At 34.2% G+C, this 17409-nt stretch overlaps 1 protein-coding gene across 6 annotated transcripts in view; it reads right to left on the bottom strand.

The window, feature by feature from the left end:
• The window catches only part of STAG2 (STAG2 cohesin complex component), a 116423-nt gene that overhangs the window by 19234 nt on the left and 79780 nt on the right, over positions 1 to 17409 (bottom strand). For all 6 annotated transcript variants that reach the window (XM_080909817.1, XM_080909818.1, XM_080909814.1 and 3 more), the window contains 11 exons: positions 17200 to 17303; positions 10801 to 10893; positions 10595 to 10684; positions 9783 to 9986; positions 7803 to 7873; positions 7512 to 7599; positions 7330 to 7410; positions 6614 to 6706; positions 5872 to 6046; positions 1912 to 2051; positions 803 to 904 (listed from right to left, as the gene is read on the bottom strand). In XM_080909817.1, the coding sequence (XP_080765943.1) occupies positions 803 to 904; positions 1912 to 2051; positions 5872 to 6046; positions 6614 to 6706; positions 7330 to 7410; positions 7512 to 7599; positions 7803 to 7873; positions 9783 to 9986; positions 10595 to 10684; positions 10801 to 10893; positions 17200 to 17303 (1241 nt within the window). The remainder of the gene's footprint in view (positions 1 to 802; positions 905 to 1911; positions 2052 to 5871; positions 6047 to 6613; positions 6707 to 7329; positions 7411 to 7511; positions 7600 to 7802; positions 7874 to 9782; positions 9987 to 10594; positions 10685 to 10800; positions 10894 to 17199; positions 17304 to 17409) is intronic.

Here is a 17409-nt window from a genome sequence, read left to right as displayed (position 1 = left end):
TTAAAAACTGCTATCCAGGTAACTGTGGCACAGACTTCTTGCTCCAGCCCTTAGGAGGCTGAGGCAAAAGGAATTTTAGGTCAGGCCAACCTAGGCTACATGGTAAGACAAAAGCAAGATAGTTGAATAGGTAAAGATCTTTTCAACACATCTGATAATCTAAATTTGATTCCCATAACTCATAGTATAGATGAAGAGAACCAACTCTCCTAGACTGTCCTGTGTTCTTCACATGCACAATCAGTCACATTTGTATAAGGGTAATCATTCAAGGAGGCTGGAAAGATGGCTCAGTGAATAAAGTGCTTAGCATGTAAACATGAGAACCAAAGTTCAAATCTTAAACACCCCCCCCAAAAACAACCAACAACAACAACAAAAAAAAAAAAAAAAACCCACAAGTGGATGTGGAAGCATATCTATAATCCCCTGTGAAGCAAGCTCCAGGGTCAGTGAGCTTCAGTAAACAAAATAATCAAAGACAATGCTCAAGAGTCAATCTCTGGCCTCCACACTCATAACTTCACAATGTATATAAATGCATATACATTTATGCAAACACACTCCACACAGATATACACCAAGAATAAAAAAACAAACAGGAAAATAGCTTAGAGTGGATTAAAATGATCTTCCTGCAAGTTGTGAGGTAATGAGTAAACTAACATTTCACGTGTCTGCTTAAACTTCATGTAAAACATTCTTTACTACTGATGATATTTTATATCACTATTTTCTCAGATACAATTATCATCAATTTGATTACTGACAGCCAATTATGTTGAGTAAAGCTGACACTTACCTGCTGCAAACTGAGAATAAGGGTCTTAGCACACTGAATTTTGTCAATCTGCCTCGTTTTACTCATTGTTTCTTTGATGATATCACCATAATCGTTATAATACTAGAAAATGAAATTGATGCAAATTAGAGTTAAATCTCTGAAAATGATTTGACGGTAAGACTAAGTTTAGAGGTTAATTCTGTAAGCACAAGGCAAAGCATGTATTTGAACCTTCCAATCACAGTAAATTTATAACAGTACTGAAGGTTTATGGTCATTTCTAAAATATCTTTAACTTCAAAAAATGAAAAACCCAAACTGTTTAAACAAAGAAGGTATGAAATAAAAAGTTACTAAGTTATATTGAGTTTCAGGAGTAACACTAACTTTCTTTAAAGACAAGAAATAAAGTCAGAGTTACTCTAATTGTTAATAAGATAGAAGGCCAACTTACTAATTTGGTTTACAGAAACTATTATTAGCCTATGAACTATGGAGTCTAAATTTGCATTATATATTATGTATGTGCAATTTTTCTAGTTTAAAACAGTGGCTTTAACACCTAAAAACAGCTACCAAAGATAAAACAAGAAGAATATACAAGAAAAAAATTACTATTTTTTGAGATGTTTCACCAAGTAACCCTGGCTGTCCTGGAAGTCACTCTGTAGACCAGGCTGGCCTCATATTCAATAGAGCTGTCTGCCTCTGCCTCCTAGATGCTGAGATTACAAGCGAGAGCCACCATATCCAAATAATACATATTTTGGTCATTTCTACCATTTAATAAAGTTGAGGAGAGAATAGATATAGACATATAGTATAAAAATCATTCCTCATGCCAAATGCAACTTCAAAACTATTTTTAACAAAGCTAAACGTCTTTCATATAGAAAATATTCAAACTAGAAAATTACTTAGGCTTAAACAAATTACATGAACTTTTTTATCTGTAGAGAAAAGACATTGGGTATGGTGGCTCAGACCTTTAATTCCAGTATTCTGGAGGTAGATGCAGGTGGGTTCAAAGCCAACCTGGTCTACATAGTGAGACTCAAACTCAGGTAGATTAGATAGAAAAATCTCTGTTTAAGCCATACTATCTCAGTGTATATTTCCAACCGCACCTTCATATACTGCTTGAAGATATCTGCAGCTGTGTTCATCTCCACCACGGTATATACAATTAGCTTACAAAATGCTGCAAGTAAATTTCTCCTCTTATGCAAAGCTTCAATTTTACTGGCTTCATCCTCTTGCTGACCATCTGGGGGAAGGGAATCCAATAATCAATACATCTCGTGTTTTACTTCAATCATAACGTTTTAACATATACTATATATATATATACTTGCCTTCTTACTGAAAATTTGAAAGTGGAAAAGGAAACATTAAAACCAAAATTAAAATTTGCAACTACCAAATAGCATATTATATTTTTGAGATATCAAATGATCATCATGAAAAAGAAACAGATATAACAAGTAAAAGGAATTATCATTCATAAAGCTCATCTCATCATCTTATACTTTTCCAACAGGATGACTCAGCACAAAGACCTGCATATTCAAAAACAGATAATATTTCCCTCAATGAAAGAAAATTAATCTCAAAAAAACCTTCTGTGTCATTTCTGAAGATGACCTCACCCCTATTTTATCTCTGATTCTTTCTCATATAGTCTTATTTATTTAGGTAGGATCTCACTATATTGCCATGACTGGCCTAAAACTCCTAAGTAGACCAGAAGGTTCTCAAACTCAGAGATTAGACACCTTCTACCTGCACTGTACCCCTACCTAGAGACTGGAGTAGACAAGAGAAGAGACAATGGGCAGACTGTGCCAGCTAGCCTGATACTGCAAAGGTGAACATGGGTACTGTTCAAAGTGTGAGAACTATAAGTATATAATATAATAATATCACACATACATATATGCAATAATGTAGAAATACATATATAACAAGAATTTCCTTATGGACAGATTTCAAATCAGAAATTAATTGTAAACAAAACTATGACACACAAAATAAAACTAAAAGAACCCTAGGGTTCCAGTTTTGTTTGGTTATTAGTTCTTTAATGATATTAATCTTTTCAAATATCTTTATTAACATATTTGTGAACAGTTAGTTGGTCTATATATCCTGTTAGCCTTTCAATCTAAGATTCTCAATATCTGAAAAAACACCTCTGGTAACCCAGACACCAAGCAGGATATTATTCACCTCAATGATTGCAGGATACTAATAACAGAAGGTAAAGCATGAAGAATGCTTAATCCATATACTGTGGTACTAAGGTACACCTAAAAGCCCTAAAATCAAATTAGAACATAAGATAAAACATCATCAAAAGTTTTATCTTGAGCATATACTCCAAGATGTCAAAGCAGTTGCACTGCAATTTAAAAATGTATCATTTAACAAAACAACAGGAAGAAGAACCATATCATTTACATTTTTAAAAGTTATACTAAATGTTATAAACTAACTTTTATTGGTTGTTTGTTTTTCAAGACAGGGTGTTCCCTGTGTAGTCCTGGGTGTCATGGACTTACTCTATAGACCAAGCTGGCCTCAAACTCAGAGATCCACCTGCCCCTGCCTCTCAAGAGCTGGGAATAAGGGCAAGGGCCACTGCCTTCTGACCTAACTAACTTACTACCATCTACTAACCAACTGACTGACCACCATCATACTGGATTGTTTTTTTACATAATTTTCAGTCATTAGTAATATTAACAAGAACTCCTACAAACTAGGTTGTCTAAACGAGGAACATATGGAGGATTAAAAATGAAGAGGATTGCCTACCATGGATTATCACAGGTGTCAACTACCTTTATTGTTGAATATTGTCAATGGATTGTGTCTGACTACATTTCCTATTTAACTATTTAGTAAGGTATGGATTACAAATCAAGAATGGAATAGTATACAACATCAAACAATATATAACAACTGTATAGAACTATCCATGTCTAAATTATAGTATACAAAAACAGTTCAAAATCCAACTCATTCTTACATTTATATAGAATAAAAGCACTAATACTTTTTTTTCCAGTAAACAAGCGTATTTGTTGGAGCATTCTATAATTAGGGGAACTTAGAAATTATCAAAATGCCTAACATTAGAAAATATAAATGGATAATAAATTCTTATGCTGTTCAGTGGCTGAGATGAATAAATTGTAGGACATGGTCAAGAGGACAAAAACAGCAGCCAAAAGATAGGGAAAAGGATCTCTACCAATCCTACATCAGATAGAGGGCTAATATCCAATATATACAAAGAACTCAAGAAATTAGACTCCAGAGAATCAAACAATCCTATTAAAAATGAGGTACAAAGCTAAACAAAAAGTTCTCAATTGAAGAATACCGAATAGCAGAGAAGCATCTAAGGAAGTACTCAACATAATTAGTCATCAGGGAAATGCAAATCAAAACAACCCTGAGATTCCACCTCACACCAGTCAGATTGGCTAAGATCGAAAATTCAGATAACAGCAGATGCTGGCGAAGATGCGGAGAAAGGAGAACACTCCTCCATTGTTGGTGGAAAAACCACTCTGAAAATCAGTCTGGCAGTTCCTCAGAAAACTGGACATAGTACTACCTGAGGGCCCAGCTATTCCACTCCTAGGAATATACCTAAAAACCCTCCAACATATAACAAAGACATATGCTCCACCATGTTCAGAAACTGGAATGAACCTAGATGTCCTTCAACATAGGAATGGATACAGAAATTGTAGTACAATTACATAATGGAGTACTACTCAGCTATTAAAAACGACTTCATGAAATTCCTAGGCAAATGGATAGAACTAGAAGCTATCATCCTGAGTGCGTTAACCCAGGTACAAAAGAACACAATGGTATGTACTCACTGATAAGCAGATACTAGCCGCTAAAAGTTCTGAATACCCAAGAAACAATTCACAGACCTTATGAAGCTCAAAAAGAAGGAAGACCAGAATATGAATGCCTCAGTCTTTCTGAGAAGGGAGAACAAAACATTCACAGGAGGAAATACATGGACAGGGTTACTGAAGAAAAGATCATCCAGAGACTGACTGCCTTACCTGGGAATGTATCCCATATGCAGCTACCAAACCCAGTCACTATTGCTGATGCCAAGAAGTGCTTACTGGCAGGAACCAGATATGGGTGACTCCTCAGAGGCTATACCAGAGCCATACTGATACAGAGGAGGATGCTTACAGCTAACCATCAGACTGAACATGCGGATCCCAATGAAGGAGCTAGAGAAAGGACTGAAGGAGCTAAAGGGTTTGCAACCCTATGGGAGGAACAACATTATCAACAACCAAACCCTCCAGAGCTCCTAGGGACTAAAACACCAACCAATGAGTACATATGGAGAGACCCATGGCTCCAGCTGCACATGTAGCAGAGGATGACAATGTCTGGTATCAATGGGAGAGGCCTTTGGTCCAGTGAAGGCTTGTTTTTCCAGTGTAGAGGAATGCTAACGTGGAAGAGGGAGCACCTTCATGGAAGCAAGTGGAGGGGGAAGGAGGATTGGAGTGGGGGGGAGGGGATAACATTTGAAATGTAAATAAAGAGAATATCCAATAAAAATTAATTAACAAAAAAGAGAAAAGCAAATACTACTTAGTTTTCCATGGTCTCATATTTAATAAGAAATTTGTCAGTGCAATTGTAATATGAAGAGTAACGTTTTAAAAGGCTGAGTGGTTTGATTATTGAATTGTAATTATTCTAACTGTCCCCAAAGTCAAAAGTTTCAAACATAATTTCTAATATTCAAAAATGACCACAAAATATGAAAGCCTGTGATATATAAATATATAATAAAAAGTAACATAAATGTCCTATTCTCCTAAAATTATCGGAATATGTCCTTGGCTGTTTTAATCCTCAAAGTAGATTCAATCTAGAAATGTAAGAGTTAATGGTTGTGAGAAGCATCTAACTTAAAAGCATATGTACCATGTAGTGCACTCATGACAGAATGAACCTTGCTTCCATGTTGAATTTAACTACCTACTGTTGTTACACATATACACATGAGATGAAGGAAATAAAATTACCTGCACTGTTACTATCATCATCCTGTTCAATGAAGACATGATCCAAAATAAAGCTGAGCAACTCAGACTGCAATGAAGAATCAGGAGTATAAACTAATGGCTCTAACATGTCACGCCCTCCTGACATAATCTGGTGACTGAAGATCATCAAAATATCACACAGAATAGTGAAGGCCTGTTAAAATAAAGGGCGATGATGTTATTAAGTTTCTTACCAATTGTCATAATTAGAATAAAAGAATGTATTTAGTGCAGGGAAAAAATATAATTTTCTGTACTTTAAAAATTTAAAAATTCAGTTAGTATTTTCTTAGGATCTTAAAGCTGAAGAGCTTTATTTCTTCAATAACTACTAATGCTTGCACTATACTATACAAGCAATGGTTTCACATTATTTTTTAAGCGAAAATTAATTGGCTATATATAATGCCATACATAAACATGGGCACAAACACATGCAAATTAAGCTCCTTAAATGAATATATCCATTTTATTATGGACAAGTTTAGTATACTGAATGGTTCTTTACAGCATAGCATATTCTTACTACTACATTCTTACAGTAGATATTCTTGCTCCTAAAGATTTTCAGTGGGTTTGTATGTTAAACACACCTCCTTGGAATGATACTGAGTGCACAAGACTGGACCGTCCACCCCATATTACATCAGTCAGTATAATCTCTCAATCTGATCCAGGCAATTCCATATCTGAGGTTCCCTCTTCCCAGGTGATCACTAACCTGTTCCTTAACAGTAGTATTCACGTTGGTTAAGTAATGTTGACATATCTGGCAAAATACCCTCATCTGTTTCTTTAAACGCAGCAAGTCCTCCTTGAAATAAATGTAATATGAATGTTTTAAAATATTGTATGAATAACTCAGTACCTCTTTAAAATGCTTGATAACAAGCATTATCATAGATATAACTGTATTAACCCTACTTGAATGTTTAGTTTAAATTTATTTCTCATAATTACCAAAGATAAATCATTCCATTTTTTCCCCAAATCTTCCCAAACTGCATTTCAAAGTACCTAAATTAATCTTATAAGTACCAATCAAAAGATTCTAAGTCAGTATACTGCAGAGATAATTGTACAACCATGTTTATTGCTGCATTATTTCCATGATTAAGCAGTGGAACCAGACTACATACATGTAAATAATAAATCTTTTTAAATTACCTTTCTATATTTTAAGAATTTCAAGAATTTAACAATATTACAAATATGGACAGTCAAGCTATGCAACATTTCCATGTAAACAAGTTTTAAATCCTGCAAATCATTGCTTAACATAAAACATGCCAATGCTTTCATTGAATATACAAACTAGAACTATGACTATAATAAGGTAGAAATGCATGACTTTACTGACTTTGTTCCTACTAAAAGTCTGAAAGGGCTGAAAAGTAAGGGTACTAGTTAGTAAGAACACCAGGAACTACTACATACCTTAGTAGAAGTGCTTTCAGTGATCTTCGCAAGCTGCCAAAGGATTACATAGTGAGCACACTGCAGTGCATGAATAACGATCTAAAAAAGAAATACACGATGAGGGGTAAAATTAATCACGAGCTTTGACTGTCCAAGTGCAGCATATCCAGTAGCTATGTCACATAGAAATAAATAAAAACCTGCTCAGGCATATCTCCGTTTTCAATTCCGGTTTTCAAGAGTTTGTAATTACAAGCGAACAAATCCCACTTTGAAAGATCATGGGCACTGCAAAACAAAACACAACAAAAGAATCAAATTAAGCTATATTTTAAAAACCTTAGTCGTTTCAGAATATAACATGCCTTTATCAAGTGATTTCTTTATTGAAAAAGGAGAAAAGAAGAAAATTTGAAAGAATAATGAACCCACAAAATACACAAGGTTATTTTGCTATACTTGAAAAAAAATAAACCTCAGATTTAACTTACTTATGAAAAGCAGTGATCCTCTTCAACGTTGACAATACCTGATATGCATCATCTTCATCAGGTTCTTCTCCCTATAAATTATTAATTACATATTAACAAATACCAAAATAATTGGCCAGGTGGTGGCACATGCCTTTAATTCCATCACTTGCAAGGTAGGGATCCCTGTGAGTTTGAGGCCAGCATGGTCTACAGAGTAAGTTTCTAGAAAGCAAGGGCTACATGGAAAAACCCTGTCTCAATAAAACAAATAATAGTAATAACAATAATACGCAGCAGCACAGTGGTGCTGTTGATTTCAGTACTTGGGAGATAAAAACAGGCAGATCTCCGAGTTCAAGACCAATCTGATCTACAAAGTAAGACACTGTCTCAAACACACATACCCATCAAGGTAAAATTCTCAGTCTTTTTGGTTCAGAACAAGTAAAGACCTATCAAGTAATAAATCCTAAGCTGTTGAAATGGTGACATGACTTTAGGAGAAAAAAAAAAAAAAAAAAACAAAGACAATAAAACCCCCAAAAAAGCTTCATCATCAAGACCTCTATCTGCCAAATTTAGGATAATGTGGCCTAGTCAACATAAGATTATAAACAGTGGTATGTATATAAGTCAAGAATATTTATTGTCTTCCTTCTCCCATTATCTAATACATACATGAAAATAATTTAAAATTTTCTATTTCCCAGTACTAGATGCACTGCTAGTATTTTATCTTTTGAATAAAGAAACACACATTAGACAAGCAAGAAATCATATAATACCAAGAGGTAGAAAAATGAAAATAGTATCCAAGAGAAAGAAATATCAAACCAATCATACAAAATCCCATAACATATATGAGTCCTGACTGCTCACATTTTAGAGAGGTTTATGAATCCAATTATCTATAGTACTGAAATCTAGATTACTCCAAACACACCATTTTATATACTTTAATTTTTCTTTAAAAAGTTAACAAAACTATTATTGATTTAAAATTATCTTAACTACATTCATACTCAAGCACACAACTATTAAAATGTGCCAAATGTGGTAACTGCATATGAACATATTTATATAATATCCTAATTAGTAAACCTTAAACCTAGAATAATATTAAACATAAAATGTTAAATAATTTTATGAAATGACTTGGGGGGCATCTGTAACAAGGTGGTATAGAAAAGGTCTTAGGATGAAGCTCTGGCTGTTCTGATATTCACTGTGTAGTTTGAACTCAAACTGAAAATGACTCTTCTGTTTTGGGTTCCAGAGTGCTAGGGTTATTATAATTGCTAGCCAGTGCATCCACTCATGTTGGACATTAAAAAGTTCACAATTTCTAACTGCTGTGAACAATATGAAGAATAAATGTCTGCTGAGTATAGCAGCAGACAACTTTAATTTTAGTACTGCAGAGGTAGAAGCAAGCAGATCTGTGTGAGCTCAAAGCCAGCCTAGTCTCAATGAAAAACCTGTCTCAATAAAATGGCTAAAGGAAATAATTGGACAATTATGACTTTAGTAAACTAAAGCACACACGCACACACATCACATTAAAAATATGTCTATATGTGAGTGCCAATATAAGTCTCCTTCAAAGTACAACATAAGAAACTCCAAAGGCAACAGTGATCATAATAGAAACTTCATAAGGGACTGTGAAGTCTACAGTGGCTTTTACCTTCACCAGTCTAATTCTATTATCTATAGTCTAATAGCCAATTTTTCAATTAAGATCAGGCAAGTATCCATTTAATTTCTTTAGAACAAAAAAAAAAGAAAGAAAAAGAAAATGCTAGTTTTGTCTGCCATCTTTTCAAAGTTGCATAGCCTTGCCATTTTAGTATTTTAGTTGAAGAATAATAGCACTCTGATGATTCATAGAACTAAAGAGACTCACCAACATACCGCTAGACTATCATAAGACTAATGCTGAGTGACTCAGTTACTGGAAGAGAAGGGTCCAACAGATAAAATACTTGCAATATATACCTCTTGCAGAAAATCTTCAAGAAGCCGGTTAAATTTATCTGCCAGTTCATCTATCAGCTGACTTCTTGAAATATCTACTCTGTTGAAGATCGTGAACTCTTCATTACATAATGCATGGTAAGTTTTAGAACATGCTTCCAAAACATCTGTGTCTGTGTGCTTCTCTACAATATTTCGGATCTGGCGCAATAAGGCATCCAAATGCTGCAAAATAAAATGTTTTGCATTAAAGCTAGTATGGTGTAAGGCTAAAGATAATAGCTCCGGATAGGAGGTATGCCTATTGTGTGTAAGCCCTAATAAGAAATATACAGTAGGCATACTGTAGCTATAGGAAACCACAAGCTGGGACAGTTTTTAAATATACCAATATTTCAGACAACTTTCTAATTTTGATAAACAAATACACTGATTGCCCCAGACTTATTTCTGCAATGTTATTGGAACTAATATCTGTCTCACAAATTTGATAAGAATGTTAACATCTGTAAAGAACCTTCAATGATTATTAGAGCATATATATATAAAGTATGTTATAAATACTAAATAATGCTAATAATTCACAACAAAGAATAATCTTAAATGAGCCATGCTACTGGTGAAAGAAATGTAAAATGGAAGTATAGCTATGGGCATAAAGCAAAGAAAAGCCCTTTATACCATTCTTTAGTGTAGCGGTCTAAACTATACAAGACCTAGTAGATAGTTTCTAAATAGTATAAAAACATATTTATAACATAAGATATTGTATAGTAGAGTCAATTAAGACAGCATTTTATCCACTAAGATTTTATATACAGCAAACATCTTACCTTTTCCAATCGTCCAGTGGTGTATATCTCCAAATCAAAGTACTGAGGTAACTGCAACAAATTGGTCACCTTTTCTGCATCTACAGAGTACTTTTTGGGGAAAGAGACAATGTTAAGAACATTATAACAATGCCAACTAAGCATAGGCTCAGCCATTTTGAGAGAATCTGTGATGTATTAGAAACAAAGTTATCAGCGCAACTTACTTTTGCTAATAACTGCGGAAGGGCCACAGCGAAGAGCTCAGTGATTCTTGTTCTGTCGTCCAACTGTGTCTTCTTCTCCTTTGCTGTCAGCACCTGATGTAACAAAGAGTTCCATAAACATATACACAATAACTCTAAGTCCTCAAAATTCAATTAATACAAATAAAATAGTAACAATATTTTAAATTATGGGCACAATTTTTTTTTCGAGAAAGAAATCTTGCATTATTATAGCCCACACTGGCCTCAATTCATTTCTTTTCAGCCTCTGGGGTCATGGGATTATTAAGTACCAACATGTCCAGTCAAAATTTCTCTAATATAAAACTTCAGCCTTAAAAGTGATTAAAAAAACAATTTATTCATTATTAAGGAGGGTAGCAATTGGGTGCACTGGTGCACAGTACTCAGGAGTCTGAGGCAGGAGGATAACAGTGAGGACCCGGCTAGTCTAGATAACAGAGTGAACACCATACTATCACGCCAGGGCTACAGAACAAGATACTGCAGAGAGAGAAGAGGGAGGGAGGAAGGGAGGGAGGAGGGGGGGGGGGAGAAAGAGATATTAAAAATTAAACTTAGGAGAAAGCCACATAAAAATACCACAAAAAATTGAATAGTCTTAGAATGAAGATCAAAAATCTCATTAGATGAGAAATGATGGAATAAGGACAACCAGTGCTCTCCAAAATCCACTACAGAAATTTTCCAACCTGTGATTTAAAAACCAGGTTGAGAATGGCAGGGAGGATAGCTGTGATCAGCAGGCTTATGAAATACAAAAAACAGAACAGAAAAATCTCCATATGATATTATATATAGAAAACTTATACTAAGTAAACAGTCTTTCAAGATGTAAAAACTCTAAACTGTATACATATATTTCACAAGACCAACACAACTGGATGTAGATGGAATACTACCATCAAGACAGTAAAAGTGGATAACGCAACAGTCTTGCCTCACCGAAAAAGGTCATTAAAAAAGAAAAGGAAAAAAAAAATCAATCATCCATCAAGTTAGTCAACAAAGATGCATCAGAGCTAAACAACAGTAGAAATCACATAGACTCAACAAGTATCTAAAGAGTATCCAATCCAAAGACTATAAAGTATACATCCCTCTTAGCAGTCCATAAGACAAGCTCTGAAATAGATCATAATATAATCAAGTCTAAACAAATAAAAGAAAATGTGAGTCATTTCTTATATTCTATTAACAGTGGACTAAAACTAGAAAGCAACAGCCAGAGAAACTAAAGAAAAATATACCAAGTTATGGAGATTAAAAAGAAATTACTGAATGATGAATCAGTCAATAAAAGAAAGAAGGTTCATTTTGTTTGGTTTTTGGTTTTTGTTTTGAAAGGAAAAAATTTTTAGTTTCAGAACAAGAGGCATAAAAGTACAAAGAGAACAGTTCAAGGAGACATTTACAGTCATGAATGCCTAACATTTTTTTAATTGCATACATTTCAAATAACTGGGGACACAGTAAAAGGACAAGGCAACCCAAACTCAGTAGCTAGAAATAGTAATAGATCAGGCTGAAGATTACCCAGCAGTTAAGAGCAGAACTGAACCCAAGTTCGGTGCCCATCACTACATCAAGTGGGTTGCAACTTTTTGCAAATCCAATTCCATGGACTCTTACTTCTGTAAGCACTTGTACCCACAAGATACATATAAACACAGCCAACCACACATACACATAGTGTAGAGTGTTGAAGAAGTTACTTTAATCCCAGTCTGGGGTTTCTAAAGCAGCCAGGAATCAATGGAGCAAAAGAATTCATTCATTAAAAGATAAAGTTGACAAACCTTTAGCTAAACTAACTGTGAGAGAGAGAGAGAGAGAGAGAGAGAGAGAGAGAGAGAGAGAGAGAGAGAGAGAGAGGGGGGGGGGGGAGGGACACAGAGACAGAGAGAGACAGATAGAGAGAGACAGAGAGATATGCTATTGATAAAATTAGAGATAAAGGGGGAGACATTACCACAGATACTAATGATATTAAAAGATTCAACTAGGAATATTTTTTAAAAGATTAAAATAAATTTGAAAATATATAAGAGATTTAGAAAGTTCTAGACTAATATGATCTGCCAAAATTAAACTGAGGAAATAAACAACTTAAACAGACCTGTAACAGTGAGATTGAAACTGCATTATTAAGTCTCCCAACTAAGAAGAGCTCATGTTCCGCAAAACAGAAAAAAGAATATACTAACCTCATTTTATGAAGCCACTATTATTCTACTACCAAAAGCAGAGAAAGATACACACAGAAAAAGAAAACGATAGGTCAATTATATTGATGAAATAGATGTAAAGATGAATAGGATTCATTTCGCAGATTCAAGGGTAATTTGACATGTGTGAATAAACAAATGTAAGAATCTGTCACACAAATACTCAAGGACAGAAGTTACATATAAACAGAAACAGAGATGTTTTTTGACAAAGCCTAATATCCTTCCCCCATGATAAACGCCCTGAAGGAAAAAAGAAAACCCTGAAGAAACTATGACTATAAGGAACATAGACAGCATAAAGTACGCCAATCCAAACCTACAGTACAGGCCGGAGAGGATCAACAGGTAATGTGCTTAGCTCAGGCCACATAAAGATAGGAGGATGCGACAGTCAACATTGTACTAAATTACTAAACACACAAAGCATTTCCTACTCTACTCTTATCCAATGTACTGCTTCAAGTTTTACAGCAATAAAAAAGAAATAAAAGTGATACAAATATAAAGGAGTTAGTCAAATGATCTGTATCTGCAGATGATATGATCCTGTATGTAAAAACCTAAGAGCTCATCAAAAATAAGTCCTCCTAGAATTGATAAAGACATTCAGCAATAGTCTACAAAATCAGTGTATAAAACACAATTGCCTTCATACAGAAAAGTAGCAAGTAAACCCAAGTAAGAAATCAAGAACAAAAGCTTACTCTTAATAGCTTCAAAAAATATCTTGGAATAAAACTAGCAAATGATGTCAAAGATCTTTATAATAATTTTTTTTAACACAAAGAAACTTTAAAGTACCAAGAATGCACGACTTAAACAGGTCATCTAAATCACGTGCTCCAAGGCTCATGGAACATTGTAGGAGAGAACAGAAAGAATCTAACTGGAAAATGTAGAGAAATGATGTAAAAGTCTGTTTTCTCAACATGTGTGCTCAGTGCACTCACAGTGGCTGTGCTTACCTGCACAAGATCAAGTCTCACAACATTTCCTCAGAGACTGAGGACAGGTTCATAAAGACCTGCTTGGACCAAGGAAGCTACAGAGGTTAATAGTTGCTAGAGAAGGGAGAGTCATTCAGCTTACTGATATAGTCAGCTACTTAGGTGGCCTAACCTTAGGCATATAACTTCCTCCTCATGTTCACATAGGAAACCCTATTAGAGTGACCCACAAGAGAATATATCAAAAAAATAGGAAAGAAGAGGTGAAAAGAAGTTCAGCAGGAGAGAGATTATAATGGTATGCATCATATATGTGTATGAAACTAAGAACAAATAAATAATCAACATAAGAATTAGAATATCAATCAGAACATAACTTTACAATGCAATGACAAAATGTTTTTTAAAGAATTCATTTATTATATATGAATACACTATAGCTGTCTTCAGACACACCAGAAGAGGGCATCAGACTCCCCATAGATGGTTGTGAGCCACCATGTGGTTGCTGGAAATTGAAATCAGCACCTTTGGAAGAGCAGTCAATGTGCTTAACCACTGAGTCATCTCTTCAGCCACAATGACAAAATATTTATAGGTACCAGTGAAATGACAGAATATTGTACACTAATTTTAAAAATAAACATATAGATATGTTTTGAGAATTCTAGGATGTAATAGTAAAAAAAAAAAGAGGGATTTAAAGTGTTTAAGTCAGGCAAAGGTACCCAGAAAGCATGTGAACACTCACTAGAAAGAGACATCCACTGTGGAAAAGGTTGGTTTACTTGATGTGATGTTTTTTTCTTCTTTATATTCATATGCATTAATTTTCCTCAATATATGTAAATTGCTATTTTAACAAATTAAACTTTTTCATGGCTGACAAAAAAAGAGATTGAGCTGGGCATGGTGGCAGATCATTTTTAATCTTACCATTGGGAGCTAGAAGAAAATGGACCCTTCAAATAAGAGGATATCCTCACCTACAAAGCAAGTTCCAGACCACACTGGGGCTGTCTCAAGAAGGAAGGTAGAGAAGGGATCAAAAAACAATAAAAGATGGAGAGACATCCTATTTTCGTGAATAGCCAGATATAACTTCATGAATTTAGCTTTACTGCTGAAAGTAATCTATAAATAAATGTAATTTCCTTCAAAGATTACAATGACATTCTTCACATCAATTGAAAAAAAAAGACATTAAATTCAAAAAGCACAAATGACAACTGAGCAAAGAGAGCAATATGAGAAATATCAACAGTGCAAAAACAGACAGCACAATGTTAGTACAAAAACAGAAAATTAAAGAGATAATTTGAGGGCTTGAGAGTCCAACATACTTTTCACACTAACACACACCTACAGCAACCTGATTTTGAACAAACATGCCTGAGAAAGTACAATGGAGAAAAGATAGCATGCTCAATAACTAGTGCTGAGAGAAGTAGATATCCACAACTAAAGCTACATCGGGATCTCTCAGTACAAAAATCCCATCAAAATGGGTCAAAGACATTACTTTAAAGCATCAATGTCTGAAGCCATGAAGGAAAACAGAGGTAAGGTATGACAAGAATTTTCTGAAAGGACTGAATAGGACTCCACTAGCTCAGGAAACAAATGCAAGAACTAAGAAATGAAACTGTGTAAAATTAAAAAAAAAGAAAAAGAAAAAAAGAAAAGAAAACTTCAGCTAAAATGGAACAACTGAGTAGTGTCAACCTGCAGAATTAGAGAAAAGCTTTAAATATGACAAGATGAATATCTAAAATACATAATATATTCAGTCTGACCATAAGTGGACAACTTAATGAATGTGCAGTGCTCAGATTAGGAAGTACAATTACATAGTCAATATACACAAAATCATATTCGGCAAACATGGCCATCAAAGACACACAAATTGAGATGGAGACTCTATCTCACCCTAGTCAAAATTGCTACAATTATAAGAACATTTAAGAAATGCCACATATAGGAAAATGAATTCAACTGGAGACACAATGCAAAATGACTTCAGAAAAGCAGATAATCTGTATTTTCTCTTATTTGTGAGATCTAGATATTATGTAAGTACATAAAATCGTGTGAATATAAACCTGAGATAGAATCAACAGAATCTGAAGAACTAATGAAGATAATAGGAAGAAAGGAGATGGGGAGATAGGCCAAGCATTTGATATACTTGTATTAAAACAGATCTTTACATAAACAGCAATGTAAACAATTATGCATTAATTTGTTTTGTTAATTTCAAGACAATTACTGAAATCTCCCTTTGAATAGGGAGAGAGTTAATTAAAAACATGAAATGTGTCTTTGGAAGCTTACATAACAATGATATTAAACAGTATTTAAACTTACACCATGTTGTGGGACATGAGACAAAGATCACCAGTTCAGAATTCTATTGCTACCCATAATTAGAAAAACAGAAATAAAACATAAAAATGAAACAAAATAAAATTAAGAGAAGAAAAAAAAAAAAAAAAAAAAAAACAGAAATAGGGGCTAGGGGTGTAGCTCAGTGTAGAGCACTTGCCTAGCATGCACAATGCCCTGGGTTCATTCCACGGCACTGCAAAAAAGATGATTAAATAATTAAAAAATGAGTAACAAAAACAGAAATAGAACAAAATACAGACTATATCACATACTGGTTACGTATTATTTCATGAAGTTTTGTACACGTAGATACACATATATTTGCAAGTCACAATATAAAAATGCATTTTGGTGGTTTACAATCAAACATTTGAAATTCTATGGAATTGCCAGAATTGGTGGACTTCTCAATGTTTTAAAATTTGAACCCTGAAAATAGGAATTACTTCACCATCATGCCATAATGAACCAACATCTGCTTCATTTTGAAATTCATATTATAATAAAATATGAACTTATAAATAATGAAAAATACACGTACGTAGTATTCTACACGAACATACTACATTTGATCTTGAAGAGAGTCATTCACTGTCATATGTATCAAGAAAAGACCTTCTGGAAAATCAAATTCCTAAATTGCTACTACTTTAGAATTACTTATCAGATATGTGTTTACACATATGTGTGTGCATGTAAAAGTAATTAGAAAGTAAAACTAAAAATCAAGTAGTTTTGTTCCATGGTCAAAATGAACTTAAAATATCCCAAAAATAGAGAAATGAAGCTCAGAATAACAAAAACTGGCATACCCTTTTTCCTGTCCCTCTTCCCACAGGCGGATGACATTCAGCTGCTTGTCTAATAGTACAAAGCATTATTTCAATCAAAGCACTCTCTTGTCTGTCTGTTAGAGCTAAAAAAGAAAATCAGAAAGAGTTAACCTATTTCTTTCCATATGTGCTTCTTGTAACTATTATGTAAGTTTCTTATGCCTATGAACAGGGACTGACCTCAAGTAC

This window comes from Micromys minutus, assembly GCF_963924665.1.
Source record: "Micromys minutus genome assembly, chromosome: X".
Lineage (NCBI taxonomy): Eukaryota > Metazoa > Chordata > Mammalia > Rodentia > Muridae > Micromys > Micromys minutus.
Note: the sequence above shows the minus strand (reverse complement) of the source record. Positions and strands in the feature narration are given on the sequence as shown.